At 37.1% G+C, this 23,369-nt stretch overlaps 1 protein-coding gene across 8 annotated transcripts in view; it reads right to left on the bottom strand.

Moving 5' to 3' along the window:
• The window catches only part of LOC109825246 (ribosomal RNA small subunit methyltransferase I), a 33,214-nt gene continuing 9,922 nt past the window's right edge, over nt 78-23,369 (bottom strand). The window contains exons 2-10 of one of the 8 annotated variants that reach the window (XM_020392051.1): nt 22,607-22,674; nt 11,199-11,295; nt 10,978-11,106; nt 10,069-10,177; nt 9,833-9,977; nt 5,617-5,659; nt 4,164-4,337; nt 2,428-2,554; nt 92-478 (exon numbers count right to left, since the gene is read on the bottom strand). In XM_020392051.1, the coding sequence (XP_020247640.1) occupies nt 2,447-2,554; nt 4,164-4,337; nt 5,617-5,659; nt 9,833-9,977; nt 10,069-10,177; nt 10,978-11,106; nt 11,199-11,295; nt 22,607-22,674 (873 nt within the window). In that variant the 3' untranslated portion in view covers nt 92-478; nt 2,428-2,446. The other 7 variants (XM_020392052.1, XM_020392050.1, XM_020392049.1 and 4 more) reach the window with 7 other exon arrangements.

The raw sequence follows: 23,369 nt of genomic DNA, 5'->3' as shown, positions 1-23,369 counted from the left end.
ACATTGAAATTCTCAATATACACACCGGCAACAATTTGCCCTCAATCCGCTATACAACACATGCAAATTTAAACAAGCAAGTAAAGGAAACCAATTAAAACATGTACACTTCAATAGTATACACTACACTGTACAAGGCTTTAGTTCCAACAGGTTGTCATATATATTCGACGTATACAAAAGTTCTCCTTTGGATGAGCATTAAGATATAAACAAATACAAGACAATATAAAATATAAGTGCTTTTCAGCTGGAGAATTCAGAAAAGATAGGAAGTGAAAAGAAAATGCTAGCGAACCCTGACGGGTCAACAAAACAAAAAGCAACTTTAAGATGCATACTACCAAGCTGATCTGCAGAGAACAAGAAAGACACAGTTGATTCCTGATGAATCCACCAACAGAGCAAGGTTAAGCCTCACCATCTACATCCTCTCCACTTGAAGTGCTTGAATGGGAAGATCTTTGCAGTAATTACATTGATATAAACAAAAAAAATAAAAGCATCAAGTTTAAGAAGAGATTACATGCTACAACAAGAAGAAAATGAATTGAAAACACATAATATAGAAAGGACCAAGGTCAACAGCTAATGGTACAAAAGGATTACTGTTTATGTCGGTTTTACATTATATTGTCCATTCTTTTTCTTATTTGTTTTGCCTCCTATTGACATTCATGCTCAACAGTTAATAGTATTTGTGTCGACTTCTTGATAATTATTTCTAGTGTTACTTGGTTTTATTTGTCATTTTATTTTGAAGAAAATGTGTTGAAACAGAAAACTCATCAATTTCACGTTTTATGTGTACTTTTAGAGAAGTGGCATTGCAAAAGAATCTTTCTTTTTAATCTGAGAACTCATGTCATGTTTTAGGTCATCCTATTTGTACATTACCTCAATGGAATGATATTGCACCAACCTCAATTATATAATATCCCAGAACGTAAATTGTAACATTTTATAAGAGGTAGAGATTGCAGGATTCAAATTCAAACGAACGTCCCAAACACCTTTGAATAAATGTTGCTGCTGCTGCTTTGTACTCTATAGGTCAGCTTCATATATTCTTAATAGGCCAAATTCATCTCATCTGTTTATCCATATCTTTCCTTTACCAAGTTGCATGTGTTTAGTTCGACACCAATCCTTGTAAGACAAAGTTAGATCATAGGACTTTTAGGTGTAACTTTTAGCATAATCTACGACACAAAGGGTCAAAAATGTTCTTACTTAGACTCTAATTAAAAAATAAAAAATAGTTCAAGAGATGTTGGATCGAAACCTTCCCTTCTGCACAAGCAGCTTTGAGTTGGGTAATAAGTTCATGTTCCTCTTGCTCCTGGTATATCATAACAACGCACCCTTCTAGCCCTTCAGATATGGAATATTTGCTACCAAAAATGATCGGGATCACTTGGTCTGCAAGAGATCTCATTCTAACAACAGTCAGTACCTACGCCAATTTTTCTGTAGCTCCAGCTTATGACTTCAATATGCCTATTATACCTTGCAGGGTACTCATAGTTGCAATTCACATCCTCTATAAATTTATTTCTTATACTCATTTATACAATTTATATAATTATCTTTGATTCCATGACCCTCTTCGAAGTCTGTGTCATAGGCTTCTTTCAAGAGAAAATGACAACGTTGGAACTAATGAAACATAAGGTTTGGTACCTCCCCCAGGTGGTAAGGTTGTGGTTAGATTAGGTGAGTGTATATTCTGAGTTAGTAAGATACATTGTGATGGTCCTTTGACTTGGTTGAGGACTAAATTAGTAGGAAAGTGGTACTCCCAGATCTACCCTGAAGATCACCAGAAATGTTCTTTCCCCTCGTATCTGATATGCACAAGAAGCTGGGAGCACTAAATAAAGAACACATAATCCTTAAAGGATAGATATATAGATTACAAAATATGAAGATTATTGCAGCGTTTAGTTTGAGTTTTAACCAGTACCAGATCCTGTTTAATGGATGGCCTTTTATAGCACTACAATAAATAAACGATAGAAAAAGATAACCAAGCAAATGCCATAAAGATATTCACTCTAAGGCTAACCAGCCCTGGTACAAAGCATGGAGTCATAGTTTTGAACCTTTTCCACCAAAGAAAAACATAAAACTGCCTTAAACCAACTAACTCGCTGCATCTTATTTGTCACTTTCCAGTGTGTTAACCATACTGTTTAACTGTTTTCAGTGATCATTGACCTGCCAACAAACATGTACACCAGTGCTATGAAAGAAAGGGAATCCAGTCGCACATACAAGCCACTTTGGTTAACTGGTCGATGCTAACTGATGGTCTCATGAAGTGTAGCCAGAAAATTCAACGATAGTCGAGTTACCAGAACATTGTGCATGAATAGAACAGCTTGTAAGTAATCTTATTGAAGAAAAAAAACAAAGAAAACTTACTAAAAAAAGAAAATATTAACTAATTTGAAGAGGGTTCGCTTTCCGTATGTTTTCCAAACAACCTCAGTGCAAGTGCATAGACATGCTTTCTCTTTGCTGCTCTTCCTTCAGCAACCAACTTCACTGCCTAGTGTGTATTAAATTAGAAGAAAGTAATCACACATAATAAAATCAGTATATATCGAGAAACTTAAAAGATAAGCAGGTCATTTTTTTATCTTACTCCAAAGAGAAAGTTACATGTGGATTAATTTAAAATGAGAAAAATAACTCACAATCGAAGAGTTTATTAAGATAATGCCACCATTACTAAGCAAAAACTTCACCTGATATAACAGAAACCTGGGGGAAAAACTTTTGTTTATGTAGGTTTACACTATCATCAATCTAACAGCAAGCAGAACATGTAAAGTGACTGCACAATGTAAATACAAAATAAATGCGATTAATATTAGACGGTCGAAATTCTCAACCATTTGCAAAAATTATTGATCCTAATTGATCTATAGCAATTACTATTGCTCAGATATGATCATTTATATAAGCTAAAATAATTCCATGGTTTCACAGAATTAGCTTGTGATGCTCCAAGTATTATAGTTGTACATCGTCTGTTGGTGATAGTGGGATGTGCTAATTGTCATAGACTCACACTGTGATAAGGACATCGCGTATTAATGGCGTGGTGCTTGTGACGCCCCAAATATTATAGTCCCACATCGGGAACTACAAAGAGTTTGAATGTTTTAAAATGATAAGCTTAAGGCTCAAGTGTAGCATCAGCCTGTTGGTTATAACATTTTGGGCTTTGCTCTATCTGAAGCTATTGCATCATTCGCTCTTATGTATCTGGAAGGGAATCCTACGTTTAAGTGATAACTGATAACGTTAAGGCACTTGATTATAGAATGCTAACTCAAATGGCAAAAAGAGTTCAAGTAAACTAAGCTTTGTGTTCTTAATGCAAGGTTACTACATAAGACACATTTTATGTTTCAGTTGATGCGTCTTTACTTCTGAGATAGGGCATGAGTTTTATGCCTCTGGCAAATGCCCATGCCACCTCTTTAACCCAAGCTTCTTCCTCCACAGAACTGTCTGTCTGTATAAATGCCCGTTCAAATATGCACAAACATGTTTTATATATTTCTCAATACAAAAGAGTCCAGTAGATATACCCTCCTTTCAGCAGGGAAAAGCAGCTCATGTTGCTGAACAAAAAAGAAGTTTAGGGTTGCAACTTTCAAGGCACATTTGAGAATGACATTAACTTATTAGCATTAGCTGTTAGTAAAGAGGTTTTACAGGATTCATTTAGGATTAAAAACAAAACATATGGGGATGTTTTTACATACAAGGAGAAGGAAGCGCACATGATTGAGAAAGGTCTATTTAAAAATAATATTCAAGAGAATGACATAATTTAATGGGGACTTAACCCAAACCATTGTAACTCTATAAAGTTAAGAAACCGTATGATTGTTTAAAGATGGATGTTTTGAGTACTCGTGTGGAAATTATAATTAAATCATCTACTGAAGTATTGTTCTGAGACCCAAGTTTATAGTATATCATCTCTGGTTGACCTGAAACTAAAAAAGTGGTCCTTCAACTACCTATAATAGTAATGTTCGCTTAGCTGGTATATGGAAAATAATGGATGAGAACAAAACTGACAAATATAACACACATGTAACAAAGTCGAAGGAAGAGCAGTTATGAACTTCAATGAATACCATGGAAATACTGTGCCCATTTGAGACAAAGGATCTTAGTTCATGCTCCAGTTCAGACTCTGATGGAGTTTCAGCAACAAATTTCTCCTTTCCTTCTACTATAACTGTAATTTCTCCCTTTGGATGTCGACTAGAGAATATTCTATTAGCTTCCCCCAAGGTGCCACGCCAAAACTGTTTCCAAGATGATATACATATCATTACCAATCTAGAAATAAAAAAAGCCATACAGAATTACATATACACGTCATGATACTAATTGCACATAATCACATTATAAATCCATGTTAATGAACATAATGAATCAGTAATGGTCAATGATAGTTCTATTTAGATGTTATATTGGCAACATAATGCTTACACCAAATATGAAATCATAAGACATGAAGGAAAAATAAGATGGAGATGAGTCTTTCTGATTTCTTATTGTCAAGAAGCACTACATAAAATAAATGGGATTCTCTGATCTTGCTGAATAAACAGAAATATTTCCCCGTACTTGACTACTTCCCATAACACATGCCCTATTGACTATGAATTGTGATGTCTACCTTAAAAGGACACATGCATATATACATGCAGCCTACCTTTTAAGGATTTGTTTTGTCTCCGTGACAAGGTGTGCCATATCTGTATATTGCTTCCTGGGAGAATAGATGGAGGTACAAGAGCTGAACCAAACTGGTTTCAGCTTGGTATTAGTTGTCAAGATAAGAGAATATTGTTAATTTAGCATTGGCATGAAGAGAACCGAGTAATACTATATATAGGGTTATGAGTTGTGAGAGAACGAGCTGAATAGCTGAGTAAAAACAAAAAAGATAAGAGCATTGACAGAAATCAACACTAAGTTGGATCCATAAGGAATATGAACTTAGATTTTAAGCTAGAAACATGAGTAGAGATGAGTTCAGAAGTATCCAACAGAGATATGCTCTTGGAAGGTTACTATGTGTAATCAACGATAAGCATAGTTGCAACAACAAGACTCCACTGAGCAAGAAATAAATGTTTCAATAACTTCTAAACCTACAGTTTTACTCTTCAAAGTTCAAAACATGACAAGAAAAAGGACTAAAATATGAACAAGCATTTGCAGTACCTACAGAATCCACGGTAACTTTAAGTCTTTAACCATAGATTTTGTTGAAGTTGCTTTTGTTTCTCCCTAATACCCAGCTACAAACTAGGGTTTGAATTATGTGTAACATTATAAGTAAATAATGCAAACAAAAAAGTTCAAAACATGACAAGAAAAGAGACTAAATTATGAAAAAACATTTGCAAAAAAGTTGATAGTTGTTACTAAGTAGAACATTCAAGAAGAATAGTGCTAATACAACAACTGAAAAGCACTTACAGTTTTGACAGCTATATAGTGTGGTCTGTGAATAGGAAGTAAAAATTATCAAACATAAGGTTTAATTGATAGGTAGTTATGAATGAAATTTACCTCCTCGTGCAGTTTGGTCAACTCTCGAGCAATAACACACAACCTGTTATGTACCAAGTAATATAAATTTATTATTGGTTAACCTTCTCCCAGCAATATGGTTCATCTATAAATAAATAAAGAGGATCATTCAACATCCTTTCATCTAAGATAAAATATACTCAAACAGAAATAAAGGTCAAATATGTTGTTAATAGAAATAGATTATTGTCGGAGTTTAAACACCACAAGTTTTGAGAAAAGATGCATCTTCCCTAATACCTGAGGCAATCATCAATTAAATTTGTGGAACATAATGATATAAGGAAAAAGACTTGTGTCTATGCATGTGAGTCTATGGGTGGATGAATCTGGTTATTTTCAGAGAGAACATATGGTGTAAAATGGACTATACTTTGTTGACTGTAATCAGAGAGCAAGAGATCTATTGAGAGATTGAAATGAGGACTAGGAGTAAGGACGACATTTGATGCAAGAAATGCCAACGTAAGCCAGCATTAGCCTAATCTGTACTAAAAAATTCTCATGATAATTTTGTGTGGCCATCCATCACAACCACAATCAGCAAAGGTAAACTTTGGTTATCTATGAAACTGCAGTAACCAAACAGAAGCATGGCTTCCCCACATCAAAGTAAATCAGGACATTTCCTAAGAATGTTTGGTCATTAACCAAATGGTTACTAGCAGGGTCATGACCTTTTCTAAAGAAGTCCTGATTCATCAAAATAGTGTAGGAAGACAAATCCCGGTTTCAATAGTAGAAAACTGAGAGGTGTCTCTATATGCATAATAGGCATCAATAACAGCAGTAAGATGAGGACTAGGTAACCTATATATTATTGAGGTAATCAGTCTTATCTCATATAAGAAAAACATAAGCCTAAAAATTTATAAATAAGTGTTAAATAGCTGGATAACAACTTAGTGAAGAGAAGATATAATGTTGAAAATCTTTTTTTATTCTTCCTGCCTGCAACTAGTCAAACATGATACTAAACCAAGATAATCTTTCTTCTTCCAAGTCATCAACACTTTATCTAATATCTTGGATTAAAGATGGATTGAACATATTCCTCAATCCTCAGACACCTCTTCTTTTTAGTTCTCTTCCCATATTAATATACTAAATAACAGTTCGTAGAAATTAAGCAGTTGTAAAGTTATGGTCTTTTAAGCTTTTTCACCTTATGAAATATGTAGTCAGCATCCAGCTTAGGTATGAGACTGATTGTCACACAAACTGGATCCTAGCTTTCTGCAGTTCATCTTGTTTACACTCAACTAAGCTTGACTAAGAAGTCAATATTATTGAAGCAGACGATAGAAGCTTGGTTGATCTTTTGTGAAGTCCTCCACATGTTACTTAATAACCCCCCCCCCCCCCCACCCCCCCCTGCCACAAATGCCCATGCAAACCCACAAACATTCACAAGCAAGCCAATTAATGTACATAGAAACTTGTATCACCGTGGGCGCACTCAAATGCAAAAGCATGCATGCATCCATACAAATGCACACACATGAATGCATGCACCCTAAGTTGCATGGAACGGGGTTCATTCTGATTCATGAATGGGAAGGGGAACATGGTACAACACTTATTGGAACCAAGGACGAGGGGTGGGCTTATACAATATGCCAGGGAATGTGGTATAATATAGGTTTGGTTTTTAAATGTAAGAATCTGAGGTCTCGCAAGAGTCAAATAAAGCAACGGGGTTAGATGATATCAATAATGGTAAAAGGACCTTGGGAATCATGTTATAATCACGGCAAGCAACTATGCGTACTTTATTTGTTTAATTTCTCACATTTTTTGTCATTTCTTTTTATGAAAACCAGTTATTTTTCTTAAAAATTTAACCAGTTTTGAATTCTAAATCGGGTCACTGGAGTTCACGAACAGGGTTGTGTTCCACCATGATCCAATATGCTAATGTACCATTTTCCAAAGATTGACCCAGATCACAATTCACTATACCATCCCGTGTTCCTAACAACTATGGTATGCACATACCTACAAACAACCAGGCACGATTACATACTCAAAAATGAACACAACGCCCTTGTCCAAAGCTCAGGACTCAACAAACCAATCCTTGAGGGGAGATTCGACTTGGTTTTCTAGTCATCATAGCAGTGATAATGGCTTCCTTTAACTCTTGAAAATATGTTTATGGCCTTAGCAAGGAAGCTAGTCATCATAGCAGTGATAATGGCTTCCTTTAACTCTTGAAAATATGTTTATGGCCTTAGCAAGGAAGTGGGAGTGTACATACTTAGTAGGCTAGAAAAAGGTGAGGTAAGGTGACAAGAATTATTATTATGAAAGCATTATGAAATCTTCTAATGAGAGAAAAAAATTAAGAAAGGGAATACAGTATATACAACTGAACGAAGTAAAATAGGACCTGACAGATACTGGTCCGTGGATATTTTATCTTCATAAGAAATAATGTTAAGTGACCTTGTTATCTAGTTAATATATTCCCTATGTGCAATATCAGTGATCAAACCTGCTCTTAGATATTTCTTTTGACACTTCTCCTCTACTACTAGTAATCATGACCAGCTACTACATTGTTCAATAAGTCAAGACAAATTACTTCCTCTAAAGTTAAAAAACATCAAATAATAATAATGTGAATATTTACCTGAGTAATTTGTATTTCCACTAAAAATCAGTAAATATATGTCCTTTTTTAGGACAAAATTTCAAAATAGACCCTATTAGAACTTTATTTGTAAAAATCGACCCATTTGCAATTTATTCACCATTTTTGACCTGAAACCAGCCAACTGGCTAAAATTGGGTTGAAAATAGTAAATAAAACTTCATGGGATTCTAAATCCCGTGAAGTTTAGTGCCTAATTACCCAACCTAATCGTGATTAGGCTGAGTAATTTAGCGACTAAACTTCACGGAATTTAGAATCTCGTGAAGTTTTCGAGATTTATTTACCATTTTTGACCCAGTTTCAGCCACTCAAAAGAGGTTGATTTTTACAAATAAAGTTCTATTAGAGTCTATTTTGAAAATTTGTCCCTTTTTTAATAACCAAATATATGCCCCAATTTTAAGACTTCTATATGCTACCAGAGTATGAAACCCGACCCAAATCAGAGCTTAAATCAGATGCCAACTAAACTGTGCACCGTTAGTTTTCGTGTCTTGTTTTAGGACCAATGACATATCAAAGAACAATCTAATCTAATTATGATCTATGAATGTTCTATAAATTATGAAACACATACATTTCAAAGTGACTCCGATCCATATTCAACACTTATTGGACATTAGTTCTAGTACGGCACTTGCTTGATACCAATTAGATAATGCAGCATCCATGTCAACTCCTGTATTCCAAACACCATGCCAGCTTTAATATCAAAAAATTTGTGACGAACATCTTGAAGCTGTAAGTTTGATGACACATACATAAAAGTTCTTTTTTTTTTGCCATAAATAATGTTTCAGCAGAATCTAAAGACTTTACAAACATGCCACAACATAAGCTTTTATGTCAAGCATTGGATTAGACTTTCAGATTTCTTTGTTTGATTTCAAGTATTGATTAAAATTTAGAATCTATGAATTTATATCATTAGGTTTAATTTGAACTTTTCTATTCATCCTGTCCTCATAAATAGTTGTTTTGATGTCAACTATATAGATATATACAGCTAGTGCACGCACTGATGCATGCAGTACACATACACACGTGCGAACGGTGGTACATGTACGCATGCACGTGTGTGCACGCACTCATGCACCCCCTCCCCCACCACATGCATATATGAAATCATATTATGTCCTTGATTCCTACTTTTTTAAGGACTTGCCAAGTCACTGTGCACATATTTTCTTGTATCTCTGTCCGGCGTTTCTATCCGCACTTCCTAGAAAATGGCTATAGGATATGCTATCGAACGGATTTGTTTATATTTACGATGAAAAAAAATTTAGCTGCACAAAAAAGCAAGGCAAAGATCATAAATCTTTCTAAACGTTAAAAAGCTAAGTAGTAATCAGGCTAAGTGCAGTAGTACTAGATGGCAACTTTTTTTCTAGCAGAAGGTAAACTTCATGATATTTTTTTTTTCAGACAACCACTACATGACCATGACCATCATTAGATACCATCTAAAAAAATTGTAGGTCATTTTGACTTTAGTATTATAATAGAACCAAAGATTTTCATTTCTTTGTTTACCTTGAATCCCCAAATACTGGCAAGGCCTCATCAAGAAATTCTTGAAGTTTGTGAGGAGGAACATAGAAAATCTGTGTTTCTGTCTGATCAGAAGCAACCAGCAGTCTCTCTCTTCTCGATCCAGCATGCTTGGGTAGAAAACCAACTACGCAAACAGGAATTCAAACGAAGACTTAATAGTCTATATAAAGGTACATCAGTTTCTAGAAATGGTTATGGAATTTTCAGTGCATTACCAAATGTGAATTCATTGGTAGGCAACCCAGAGGCAGAAAGGGCAGTAACCAGTGCAGATGGTCCAGGAATAGGAATAACAGGGATATTTTCACCCGCACATAACTTTGCCTATAACACGATTACAACCAGGATGTCAGCAATGTCTAAAATAAATTTTCTGTAGATAAAGTTGTGCCAAGTCTATAAACAAGTGATGTTACTGAATGTGGTAAGATTCATGATATGATTACTGGGTGCATACTGCATATACTATGCTGCTATACATATATAGCCACATATGTCATGCCATGCAAAAAATACAATGACCATAAAGTGCATAGTAATGACAGATTTTATTACACTGTTGAATGTGGTTTATAGCATTAATAGAGATGAAACTTTATATTAGGTAGTTATTTTCAAGTAAAGATAACCAAATGTAAGTTAATGATAAATTTGCAACTACCATGTAAGGTAACAAGCTTAAGTAAATAAAATGTGAAAATAAAATTTATATAAAATGCATTAATATCTCTTGCCAGCATCAATAACGCCCTAAGACAAAGTGGCACAACCAAGCTAACTATTCGTAGACTCGTAGTCAAACAACTGAAAACATGACACCACAATAAGTAGATCTAATAAGGAGCAGATGATAGGAACTTCACAACAAAATGGTGCAAATTACAACAAATAGTAAGTTAAACTGGTTTGTTTTAAGGTCTCAAAACCGAGCACGAATATGCCAGTGTGCTACATATCTACATACATGAGGCCTCATAGCCAAATATGCCACTGCACTATGTCTGCATGTAGCCATTTCTATGCAGCCAAGGGGCAGACACATTATTATTTACAACATTGTTTATAAGGATGTATCAGAAGCTGAAGAGATAGTTAAAACTTGATTATGAAATAGAAATACCTACAAGTTCTGCACCCGGATCATTAATACCCGGAGTACCAGCATCACTAATCAAAGCAATAGTTTGACCCTGATGTAGCTTTTGTAAAATTGCAGCCTCACGTTGGGCTTCATTGAATTTGTGATAACTAAGCTGCAAGACCAAGATTAGAACTTTTAGATAAAAATTCTACCTTGCAAGACCAATTGATGCTCAGTGTTCTGAATTTAGAATACAGAACTTACCAGGGGAGTCTTAATATTATAGTACCGAAGCAACTTCCCAGAATGTCTTGTATCTTCAGCAAGTATCACATCTGCAGATTTGAGTACCCTCAATGCTCTGCACTTGGTAATGTTAAGATGAATTATGAGCTATTCAGAAGAGAGAAAGTTTGGAAGGTCCTGGTTGAACTAAAGTGCAACAAAATTTTCTAATATTGCACAAAATGAAGAAATGAAATTCTAAGTCCATTGTCATAAAATAGACATAGTAAAAAAAAGTCAATTTCAGTAATTCAGGTTCCCACTACTCCTGTTGGTGGATGCACAGAATACTGTGGAGTTAATTGGACTGTAAAACCAAATTTGGACCACTTAGTTTGTACTTGGATATCGAAAGTCTGTTGCACCAACTGGTCATGTAATTTAATCAAACTATCCACTCTAGTACTGCAGTGTTCTACCATATTTAGTATAGGAATGATGGTGTGCTTATCCTCTATTATTTTAGCTTGATTTTTCCTCAGAACGATCACAACGACAACCAAGTTTTGCAGAGACTCCAAAGTACCCCTACATCCAGTAAATAAAGTTTCATCACCTATCCCTCCTGAATCCTCATCATCATCATCTATGCCTTTCACCCTTTCACCTTAAGTACCTGTTTCTTTTTCCTTCATATGTTCCTTTTTAATATTCCTAATGAAACACATTCTACATCATAAGAGCATCAAGACAGTTGCTATATGTACATGAACATAAAAAGTATAATTGGAAAAAATTGCAGTTAAGTCAACTTACAACTGTCAAAGCTCTTTGGCAAGACCCTCACTTTCTCATTGTTGACAGCCAGTCAGAAAACTTGTCAAATCATTTCTGGACATTTTTCTACTTTAAATGCTCAATTGCATGTCCTATTTTCATGGGAAAAGGCTTAAATGACAGCCATGATATTATCAACAACAGAGAACAGACTTTTACGAACAACTAAACTGGCAATAAGTTATGTTGACAGTTATGTGTGAGATCTCTACATTCAGTTGTGTGAGATCTCTACATTCAGCTAAACTTTCAGTTACAATCATATCTGAGATTCAGTTACAACCATATATCTGTATATTGTTCATAGTATAAGGCTGAAATCAAGAGGCTCTACCTGTATATAGTTACAAGAATCCATGGCTATAATCAAGAGATTTAGCCTTATCATTGTACTCTACATCTCTATATATAGAAGATAATACGGAGAAAGGAATCAGAAAATTCCAACATATATTCCTCCTTCTATTTGTTTCTCTACATTGCATACTGTGCTTTTCTAACATGGTATCAGAGTAAATGGCTTCCGATGCAACATCAGAAATCCCTCTCAGCTCTTCCTCTCTTCCAACAGTGAAGGCCATTAGGCAAGAGGTCTCCATCAAATTACTCTCCACAAACTACTTCCCCTGGCGCACACAAGTTCTTCATGTTCTCCGTTGTCATGGTCTTATTGGACTTGTGGACGGAACTCTTCCTCGACCTGATGATGAATCGTCAGAAGTAGCTCAATGGATCCGACTCGACCAATTGGTGCTAGCATGGCTCACAAATAGCCTCTCTGAATCATCAAGTTGGTACTTGTACAACCTCTGCAGAGATGTGGCGTACACTTGAGATCCTCTATGGCACTTTGACTCGCTCGCGGGTTCAACAACTTCGCTTCGAACTTCAGTCACTCTCAAAAGGTGCACACTCTATCTCTGATTTTGTGTCTCAGGCTAAATCTCTTGCTCAAATCCTTGCTAGCGCTGGCAAACCGGTTGATGAAGATGATCTTATCTCATGGATTCTGCGCGGCCTCGAGTCTGAATTCGATCCTATTGTTGCTGCAGTCAACATCTCACGAGAGCCTCTTTCAGTCGATGAGGTCATCGCTCTATTGCTGGATTTTGAGCTCCGCATCAAATCCACAAAGATAACCACTGATCCACCCGCGGCCATGTTTACTACTCGAGGTCGAGGGCGCACCAACTCTGGTGGTCGCTCGGCTCGTGGCAATGGAGGTCGTAGATCCTTCTCCTCTGGCAATGGTGGTCGTGGATCTTTCTCCCCTAGTGGTCGCGATAGTGTTAGCCATCTTCAATCCATGCCGGTGCGTGGTGGTCGTCATGGACCTTCACGTGGAATGTCTCGTGGTGGTCGTGGCTCTAGTCGTCCTAATGCTTCACCGGTTGGAGATTCCTCTGGAGTCTATTGTTTTCGATGTGGTCACCCCTACCACAAAGCAAACAATTGTTTCACTCCAGACTCTGTTGTAGCTGATACAACTCAGGCCTTCACCGCCATGCATCTCGCTGATCAAAATGATCATGCATGGTACCCAGACACGGGCGCCACAAACCACATGACAGCTGGCCCAACTCAAGTTGAAGGTAAAACCTTTTATCACGGCTCAGATTCAGTCCTTGTTGGTAATGGTTCCACTCTCCCCATTACTCATCTTGGTCATTTGACTATACCTCATACTAAACTTCATCTATCTAATGTTCTTGTTGTACCTTCCATTAAGAAAAATTTGCTTAGTGTTTCTCAATACACCAAGGATAATAACTGTTGTTTTCTGTTTTACCCTTGGGGTTTTGTTGTCAAGGATCTGAGGAGCGGCCGGATTCTATTGAAGGGTTCTAAACACGGTGGACTGTATCCCATTGGAGTCGCTCCGTCTAAGTCTGTCTTTTCCTCTGCTTTGCTTGCTAATAAGATGGACTCAATGACATGGCATGCCCGTTTAGGGCACCCTAGTTTTTCTTCTATGAATCAGTTGTCATCTGTTTTAAATTATTCTACTCGTTGTAATAAAGTTTGTTGTCATAGTTGTAAACTTAGCAAATCTTCCAAAATTCCCTTCACTCGTCGTACAAGTTATACGGATCAGATTTTGCACACATTACATAGTGATGTGTGGGGACCTGCTCCCTCTCCATCAATAGAAGGTTTTTGGTTCTACTTGATCATTATTGATGAATGTTCACGGTTCTCTTGGTACTTTCCTTTACGTCGAAAATCGGAAGTACCATTCATATTTATTCAATTTATAACTTTGATGCAAAATCAACTCAATAGTCATGTTAAGTTCGTCCAATCAGACTCTGGTGGTGAATATGTAAGTCACCAACTTCGTGATTTCTTTGCTAGCCAAGGCATTATTCATCTTTTCTCTTGCCCAGGAACCCCTGAACAAAACGGTCTTGCTGAACGCAAGCACCGTCATGTTGTAGAAACTGGTCTCACACTCTTAGCCCATAGCTCTCTTCCCCGTCATCTCTGGAATTATGCTTTTACTACTGCTGTTTACCTCATAAATCGTTTACCCTCTTCCTCTTTACATGGTCGAACTCCCTTCGAGACTATTTTTGGTCAAAAACCTGATTATGCTCATCTACGAGTATTTGGTTGTGCTTGTTTTCCACTCCTTGATCCCTTTGGTCGTGATAAACTGGCTTACAAGTCACTTGAATGCGTGTTTGTTGGTTACAGTGGCAAACATAAGGGTTATCGGTGCTTGGATACTTTAACTGGCAAAATTTATATCTCACGGCATGTGTCATTTGATGAAAATTCCTTTCCATTTGCAAGAATATCACAGGAAACATCCAGCACTACCTCACCGGTGTTTCGAACCCAGCCGTTTCCAGATCAGACACTTCATTATTTGACAACAGATTCATCTCAAGTCAACAAAGGCCAAGTTCAATCCAGCTCTTCTTCCTCGGGAATCCAAGATCATGGAATTGCACCACATGAACCAGTTGATCATTGCCCCGCACTTCCTGGGCCTTCTACAAATGGTGGCGAACCTGCTGCACCTGACCTTCCTGCACAAGGCCAAGTTCCTGCACCTGAACTTCCTGCACCAGAAACTGAGAATACTGCACCTATCGACTCGAATCAGACATCTCTGTTGCCGCCAGCATGGCCTACTCATGCTCCTATTAAGCAAGCTCGAGGTACTCGAGGTGGTCCTGGGGCAGCACCTTTTGATCCTAATCCACCACCATCAGTCTCTCATCACTCCATGATCACTCGCTCTCGCGACGGGACCCGACGTCCAAAGGGCCTCTGTGCAACTCGCCATCCGATCCCCTTAGCACTTGCTTTCACCTTGCAGAATCATCCAGCAGAGCTGTCCACATATAAGCAGGCCGCAGCTGATCCTCACTAGAAACAGGCTATGACAGAGGAATATGATGCCCTTCAGCGTAACGGCACCTGGACTCTTGTACCCCTTACTCCATCAATGAATATCGTTGGCTGTAAGCGGGTCTACAAACTAAAACATCGTGCGGACGGCTCCATCGAACGCTACAAAGCTCGATTGGTCGCAAAAGGCTTCAATCAACGTGAGGGTTTCGACTTCGCTGAAACTTTCAGTCCCGTTGTCAAATCCGGTACTGTGCGACTCATTCTCTCCTTGGCACTCAAACATGGCTGGCCGCTCCGACAATTAGACGTCAAAAATGTTTTTTTACATGGGGATTTGCATGAAGTCGTCTACCTCCAACAACCACCAGGGTTCATTGATCCAGCCCATCCAAACCATGTCTATCACTTGCACAAGGCACTTTATGGTCTACGACAAGCTCCACGGGCATGGTACACTCGATTTACCAATTTTCTTCAACAGTTTGGATTCATCAGCTATCCTCATGATACTTCATTGTTTATGTGGAATCAAGATAACTGCACCATTCTCGTGTTACTATATGTGGATGATCTTATCATCACTGGAACCCATGATCAGCTACTTTCTCGGCTCATTAGACGTCTTTCTTCAGAATTTGACATGAATGATTTGGGAGCTCTTAATTTCTTCTTAGGCATGCAAGTTGTGCGGAATCATGATTCGCTTATTCTTTCTCAAACTCAATATGCACTCACTCTTCTTCATCGGTTTGGTCTCTCTGGTGTTAAACCTATTAAAAGTCCTCTCAAAGTCGGACTTCAACTCTCATCTTCAGCCCCGAATCCTCTTCCTGATCCTACGATCTACAGACAAATGGTTGGCTTCCTTCAGTACTTAACGATGACACGTCCGGATCTTACTTATGTAGTCAATCATGTGTGCCAATTTATGCAAAAGTCATGCTCCTCTCATCTTGCTGCTGTCAAGAGGATCTTCCACTACGTCAAAGGTACTCTATCCTTAGGCCTTAGATTTTCTAAGGACACTTCTCTTCAGATCCGTGCCTTTTCAGACGCAGACTGGGCCGGTTGTCCAGACAGTCGACGTTCAACAACAGGATATGCAGTGTTCTTGGGGCAAAATCTTCTTTCTTGGGGATCTAAGAAACAATCTACTGTCTCTAGATCTAGTGCAGAGGCTGAGTATCGCGCATTGGCTTCCACAACTACTGAGGTTCTTTGGTTCTTACATATGCTTCGGTTTCTCAGATTTCACCGGTCCAATCCTGCATTAATTCTATGCGACAATATTAGCGCGATCCACATGTCCAAAAACCCGGTCTTCCACAGCAGGACTAAGCACATTGACATCGATGTTCATTTCATACGTGCTCATGTCCTTCGAGGTGCAATCTCTCTCTCATTTACCCGGCAAAGTTCAAGTCGCTGATATCTTCACTAAATCTCTCCCTAGTCCTCGCTTTCTCTGGCTACGGGACAAGCTCTCCTTACGGGATAACTCGTCGTGAGCTTGAGGGGGGATGTGTGAGATCTCTATATTCAGTTGTGTGAGATCTCTACATTCAGCTAAACTTTCAGTTACAATCATATCTGAGATTCAGTTACAACCATATATCTGTATATTGTTCATAGTATAAGGCTGAAATCAAGAGACTCTACATGTATATAGTTACAAGAATCCATGGCTATAATCAAGAGATTTAGCCTTATCATTGTACTCTACGTCTCTATATATAGAAGATAATACAGAGAAAGGAATCAGAAAATTCTAACATATATTCCTCCTTCTATTTGTTTCTCTACATTGCATATTGTGCTTTTCTAACAAGTTATGCCTCAAAACCCTCAATAATCCTTATTAGTTATTAACTCCTATAGTAAAAGAAAATTCCACCAGCATGTGCACTTGAATCCCATTGGATGTGGGATGTGATGTAATCAATTGAGACCTAACAAAACTTGGACTCTCAGGTGCTTGCGGACTCTGTACAAGTCTGACTCATCTCAGGAATTAAAAGATGACAGCGACTCACTTTTGGATGGCCATGAATAGCCTAACACTGAGAAGATTAAGGGCGCGTTTGTTTAGGATGGAGGCTTGGTGAAAGCCTGACAAAAACCACTGTTTTTATCAGGCTTTCAGCCAAAAACGTCTCTTAAAGAGGCGTTTTTGGCTAAAAGCCTGACAAAGTGTTTTTGTCAGGCTTTCACCAGCCTCTTTTGCAAATCAAACGGACCCTAATTGATAGGGTTTTCTAATCATAAACACCTCTCATTTGAAAGAGCCTGCCGTCAAATTTTTTTTTTGGTGTGTGAGAAAATAACAGACTTGAGAGGGTTCTTTGAGAGTTAGGTTTTATACCTTTTGAGAAAATAACAAAGACTTGAGAGGGTTCTTTTGATAGTAAAATTTCTCTAATGCCTCTACTGTAGACGTAGCAAAAATTGGGTGAACCACATACAACTCTGTATTTGTGATTGCTTATCTTTTATTCTCGTGCTTGTTCTTTGCAATTATTTTTGCTCGATTGTGCACTTGTTTTAACAAATTGGCATCTGAGCTCTAGTTTTCGATTTGTTTTTGTGCACATAGAAGATATCTGTGAAATACAAGATTGAAAAGTTCAACCATAATGTCAATTTCGATCTTCAGCAAGTGAAAATGCGGGTTTTTCTTGTTCAACAAAGATTACAGAAGGCTTTGTTGGGGGAAAGAGAAGATGCCGATATCAACAAAAGATGATAAAAAGTTTGAGATGGATGAAAAGACGTTAACTTCAATCTAATTGTGCTTGTCAAATGAGGTTCTTCAGGAAGTCATGCACGAGAAGACCGCGGCGGGCCTATGGCCCAAATTAGAATCTTTTTACATGAAAAAACTCTAGCCAATCGATTGCACTTGGGACAATGACAAAAGGTACATTTATCAAATCACATCTTGATAAATTTAATTCTATTATTATGGATTTGGAGAATGCAGACGCAAAGATAGAGTATGAAGATCATGTTTTATTACTGTTATGTTCGTTACCACCACTAACAAGCACTTTAAGGAACTATGATATATGGCAGAGAATCTATCTCGATATAAGGTGTGAAATCATTTTTATTCTCAAAAGAGTAGATGCACAAAGAATTGATAGAATCCAGTAATGGTAAAGTTGAAGCTCTACATGTTCGAGGTAGAAACATGGAGCGTGGTTCTAATAGTAAAATCAAGTCGAGATTTAAAGTCCAAAACTAAGAGCATATTTTGTAACAATTGCATGAATAAAGAGCATGTCACGAATTGGTATTGGAAGCTTCAGAATAAAGATAAGAAGAAAAATCAGAGCAAAGAAGATTTCACAAAGGATAGCATTGTCAATGATGATTCTAATGGTTTTGTTCTCTTAACTACAAATTTAAGCAGATCAAAGGATGATTGGATTTTAGACTTCGATTGTACTTATCACATGTGCCCCAATAGAAATTGGTTTTCCACCTGCAAATCAGTTGAAGGTAGAGTTGTGCTTATGAGAAATAATTCTGATTGTAAAGCAATTGGCACTTGTATAATTGAAGTTAGAATGCATGATGGTATTGTGAGGACATTGCTAGATATTCATCATGTTCCAGATTTGACGAAGAATCTTCTCTCTAGGCACCCTTAAAGCTAACAGGTGCAAGTATTCAGCAAAAAGTGAAATTTTAACTGTTTCTATAGGTGTCCTAGTTATCATGAAGGCAAAATGGCTAGGGAATCTCTATATCTTGCAAAGAAAGATGGTTACAGGTAATACTGCAGTTACTACATCGTTATTATCAGAGACCGATACCACCAAAGGCATATGAGCAAGAGGGGCATGGCTATACTCAGCAAGAGGACTTCTTTGTGGCCAGAGTACAAGGAAAATAGATTTTTTGAGCATTGCGTTCTTAGTAGCAAAAGCATGTCAATTTTAGTACAGCTATGCATAGAACCAAAAGCACTTTGGATAATATTCATTCTGATTTGTGGGGTCCCTCGCGTGTTTCTTCAAAGGGTGGTGCTAGGCATGTGTTGATATTCATCGATGACTACTCAAGGAAAATCGGGTTTACATGCTAAAACACAAGGATGAAGTGTTCAAGCATTTTAAACAGTAAAATACATTGATTGAAAAGCAGACTAACAGAAAAATTAAGAGGCTGAGAACAGATAATGGATTGAAATTCTGCTCCTTGGAGTTTGATAAATTCTGCAAAGATGAGGGTATACTTAGATATCGGACCGTGCTTTTTTAGAGAGCTCGTTGCATGTTGTTGAATGTCGTTTGTCAAAACATTTTTAGGTTAAAGCAGTGTCTATAGCATGTTACTTGATGAATCGCTCTCCATCCACATCCATTGATTGCAAGGCACCAGAAAAGATATGATCTGGTCATCTTGCTGATTATTATAATTTAAGAATATTTGGTTGTCCTGCATATACACATATAAATCAGGATAAATTAAAACCTAGACCTAAAAGATACATTTTTATTAGTTATGTCTATGACGTTAAAAGGATATAGATTGTGGTACCTTGATCATACATCACCTAAAATCATAATTGAGAAAAATATAATATTTCATGAGTTTACTATGTTGCTTCCGAAAGAAGATACTGATGTTGTTCCTTCTAATGCAGGTACTACACATAAGAGTACCAGAGAGAATGTGAAGATGGAGACAAATTCTCGTAATTCAATTCCACAACTAGTTTTTAGTTCATCTGAGAATAATGAGGAAACAAAAATTACAGTAAAATGTGATATTTATAGCATTGCAAAAGACTAAGGAAAGAGATTAATAAAGCCACCCTAAATATATGCAGATTCAGCTATTGTATATATATTATCAGCAGCTCAAGAGATAGGTGATGTAGGAGAACCGGGCAACTTCTTATAAGCCACTTCATCACAGAATTCTGCAAATTGGTTGATAGCTATGAATAAGGAGATGGAATCTTTTCATAAAAATCAGACTTGGGAGTTCCTCCAAAACGATAAAGAATCATACGTTGTAAGAGGGTGCTCAAGAAAAAGAAAGGCACTACATATGTTTCAGATGCAAGATATAAGGTTCAGCTAGTTACAAAAGGTCACAATCAAGTTGAAGATGTTGATTACAATGAGATTTTCTCATCTGTTAAACATACTTCCATTCGTATTTTAGTATCACTGGTTGCAACATATAATTTAGAGTCAGAGCAGTTTGATGCCAAAAACAGCTTTCTTGCATAGTAAACTTGAAGAGCAGATTTTATACAACCTGAGCGTTTTGTAATTGAAGGAAGAGAAGCTCATGTTTATTTGCTGGATAAAATCTCTATACAGCTTGAAGCAATCCCCTCACCAATGATACATGAAATTTGATTGTTTCATGATCAGTCATGGGTTCAGTAGATGCAAATATGACGCTTTAATTTACTTGAGGAGATTGAATGATCATTTCTTCATTTTTCTGCTATTATATGTCGATGATATGTTGATCTTAGCTAAGAATAAATCTGAGATGAACAGATTAAAGATCCTACTTGGTGTAGAATTTGAGATGAAAGACTTGGGAGCAGCAAAGAAAATTTTTCGCATGGAGAGTTTTAAAGATGGGAAAAAAGTTGTGGTTGTCATAGAAAAGCTACATTGAGAAAGCCCTCGTTCGCTTCAAAATGCACAAACCGAAACATGTTACCACTCCTCTTGCGACTCACTTCAAACTATCAGCATTATTATCACCTAGCACGGATGCGGATAGTGAATACATGTTTCAAGTACCTTATGTCAGTGCAGTTAGGAGCATCATGTACGTGATGGTATGTACTCGACCGGATCTTTTACAAGAAATACGTGTTGTTAGTAAGTAGATGGAAAATTCTAACAACGAACATATGGCAAACAGTAAAATGGATCCTTAAACACTTGAAGAGAACTTCAGGTGTTGGCTTGGTATTTAGCGGAGATAGTGGCGAGAATTGCATTGCTACCGGATATGTTGATTCAGGTTTTACAGGTGATTCGGATAAGTGTAGATTAACTACAGGTTATATTTTTATTCTTGCGGGAAATTCAATTTGTTAGAGGTTAATGATACAAATAATTATTGTTTCGTCTACTACAGAGACGGAGTTCATAACAGCTATAGAAGCTGTGAATGAAGTATTATCGCTGAGAGGTTTTCTTGGTGAATTAGGAGTTAAGCAGAAAATACTTGTTTATTGTAATAGCGAAAGTGTGATTCATTTGGCTAAGTATCCTTTCTTCAATTCAAAATCGAAGCATATTGAGGCTCATTATCACTTTATTAGAGAGAGTACTGAGAAAGGTAAAGTAGTCTTGAAGAAGATTGACACCAAGAATAATCCGACAGATATGTTGACGAAGCCATTATCAGTAGCCAAGTTCAAGATTTTCTTGGACTTGCTCCACGTTCATAACGCGCCGTAGGACGCATTTGCAGAGGCGTTAGCAACACGTTATTGAGAAACTGAAGAACTCATTCGACACTGTGAGTCAAGGTGGAGATTTGTTGATAATTATACCTCAAAACCCTTAACAATCCTTATTAGTTATTAACTCTTATGGCACTAGAAAACTCCACCAGCATGTGCACTTGAATCCCGTTAGATGTGGGATGTGATGTAATCAACTGAGTCCTAACAAAGCTTGGACACTTAGGTGCTTGCGGACTTTGTACAAGTCCGACTCGGCTTTAGAATAAAAAGATAACAGCGACTCACTTTTGGATGGCTATGATTAGCCTAAGACTAAGAGGATTAATTGATAGGGTTTTCTAATCATAAAAACACCTCCCTTTTGAAAGAGCATGCCATCAAATATCTTTTTGGTATGTGAGAAAATAGCAGAGACTTGAGAGGGTTCTTTGAGAGTTAGGCTTTTAGCCTGTTGAGATATTGTACTCCTTTACCTTTTGATAGCGAAATTTCTTCGGCGTCTCCGTCGTGAATGTAGCCCAAATTAGGTGGACCACATAAAACTCTATGTTTGTGGTTGCTTCTTGTTTATTCTCGTGCTTGTTCTTCGTAATTATTTTCGCTTGATTGTGCACTTGTTCTAACAAGTTATATATCCTATTCTAAGATTCAATTATCATTATAACTCTGCTCCTTTAGCAGGAGCATTTTGAAGGGGGGGAAAATTAGAAGTTTACATTTTTATACCGCTAACAGGGATTGAACACAATTTAAAAATAAAATAACTTTTCATGCAGCAAAATTTCTCACATACCGCAAGGTGATATCCTCGAGATTGCCAATAGGTGTCGCTACAAGATATAAGCCGGATTCCAAGGAGGCCTGATTATCATGACCAATTAAAATACCATGCAAAAAAATGTAAATAAAATATGAACCAGTTATGATAAAGGCAACAGTTTCTATAGAGTGATCCAAGTACTCGCAAATGCTTGCTCAAACAATGATTTTACCTAGCTTGTGATCTAGAAGACATGACTGTTGGCCTTCTTGTTTTGATGATGTTTAACAAATAATTTACTTCTAATGTTGTTTGTCTAGTATTTATATAATTCTATTTATTATAGACAAACAACATGTTGGAGGATGGATGGAATTGCGCATTCACGATCATATCTAATGGAGGTTGGCGGAATTATGGAGTGAAGCCTATGCAATTCAAATTGAAGATCCAAGTTCTAGCTTTATCCGCAAGTGTACCAAGTTGAGCTACATCGAAGATCAATCAAGCTTGGGTATATTTAGTTTAGGTTTTATATTATGTGTGTTAGTACTTTAAGCTCAATCATATATACACACACATATTTGGTTTTTATATATATAGTTATATATATACACAAGTTTTGGTTTATGAACTTAACAATCATTGTATACATATTTCATTAAGTCTATAAAATTATTTCATAGGGTTTCAAAACATTATTTATGTCAAAACATCAAATTTCATATATATCACATTTTCATGTTTTGGACACACTTGCAAAATACATGAGTTTTCACAAATGGAAAACTCAATT

The sequence above is a fragment of the Asparagus officinalis genome, chromosome 10 (assembly GCF_001876935.1).
Source record: "Asparagus officinalis chromosome 10, Aspof.V1, whole genome shotgun sequence".
NCBI lineage: Eukaryota > Viridiplantae > Streptophyta > Magnoliopsida > Asparagales > Asparagaceae > Asparagus > Asparagus officinalis.
This window is presented reverse-complemented; position numbering and strand designations above follow the sequence as displayed.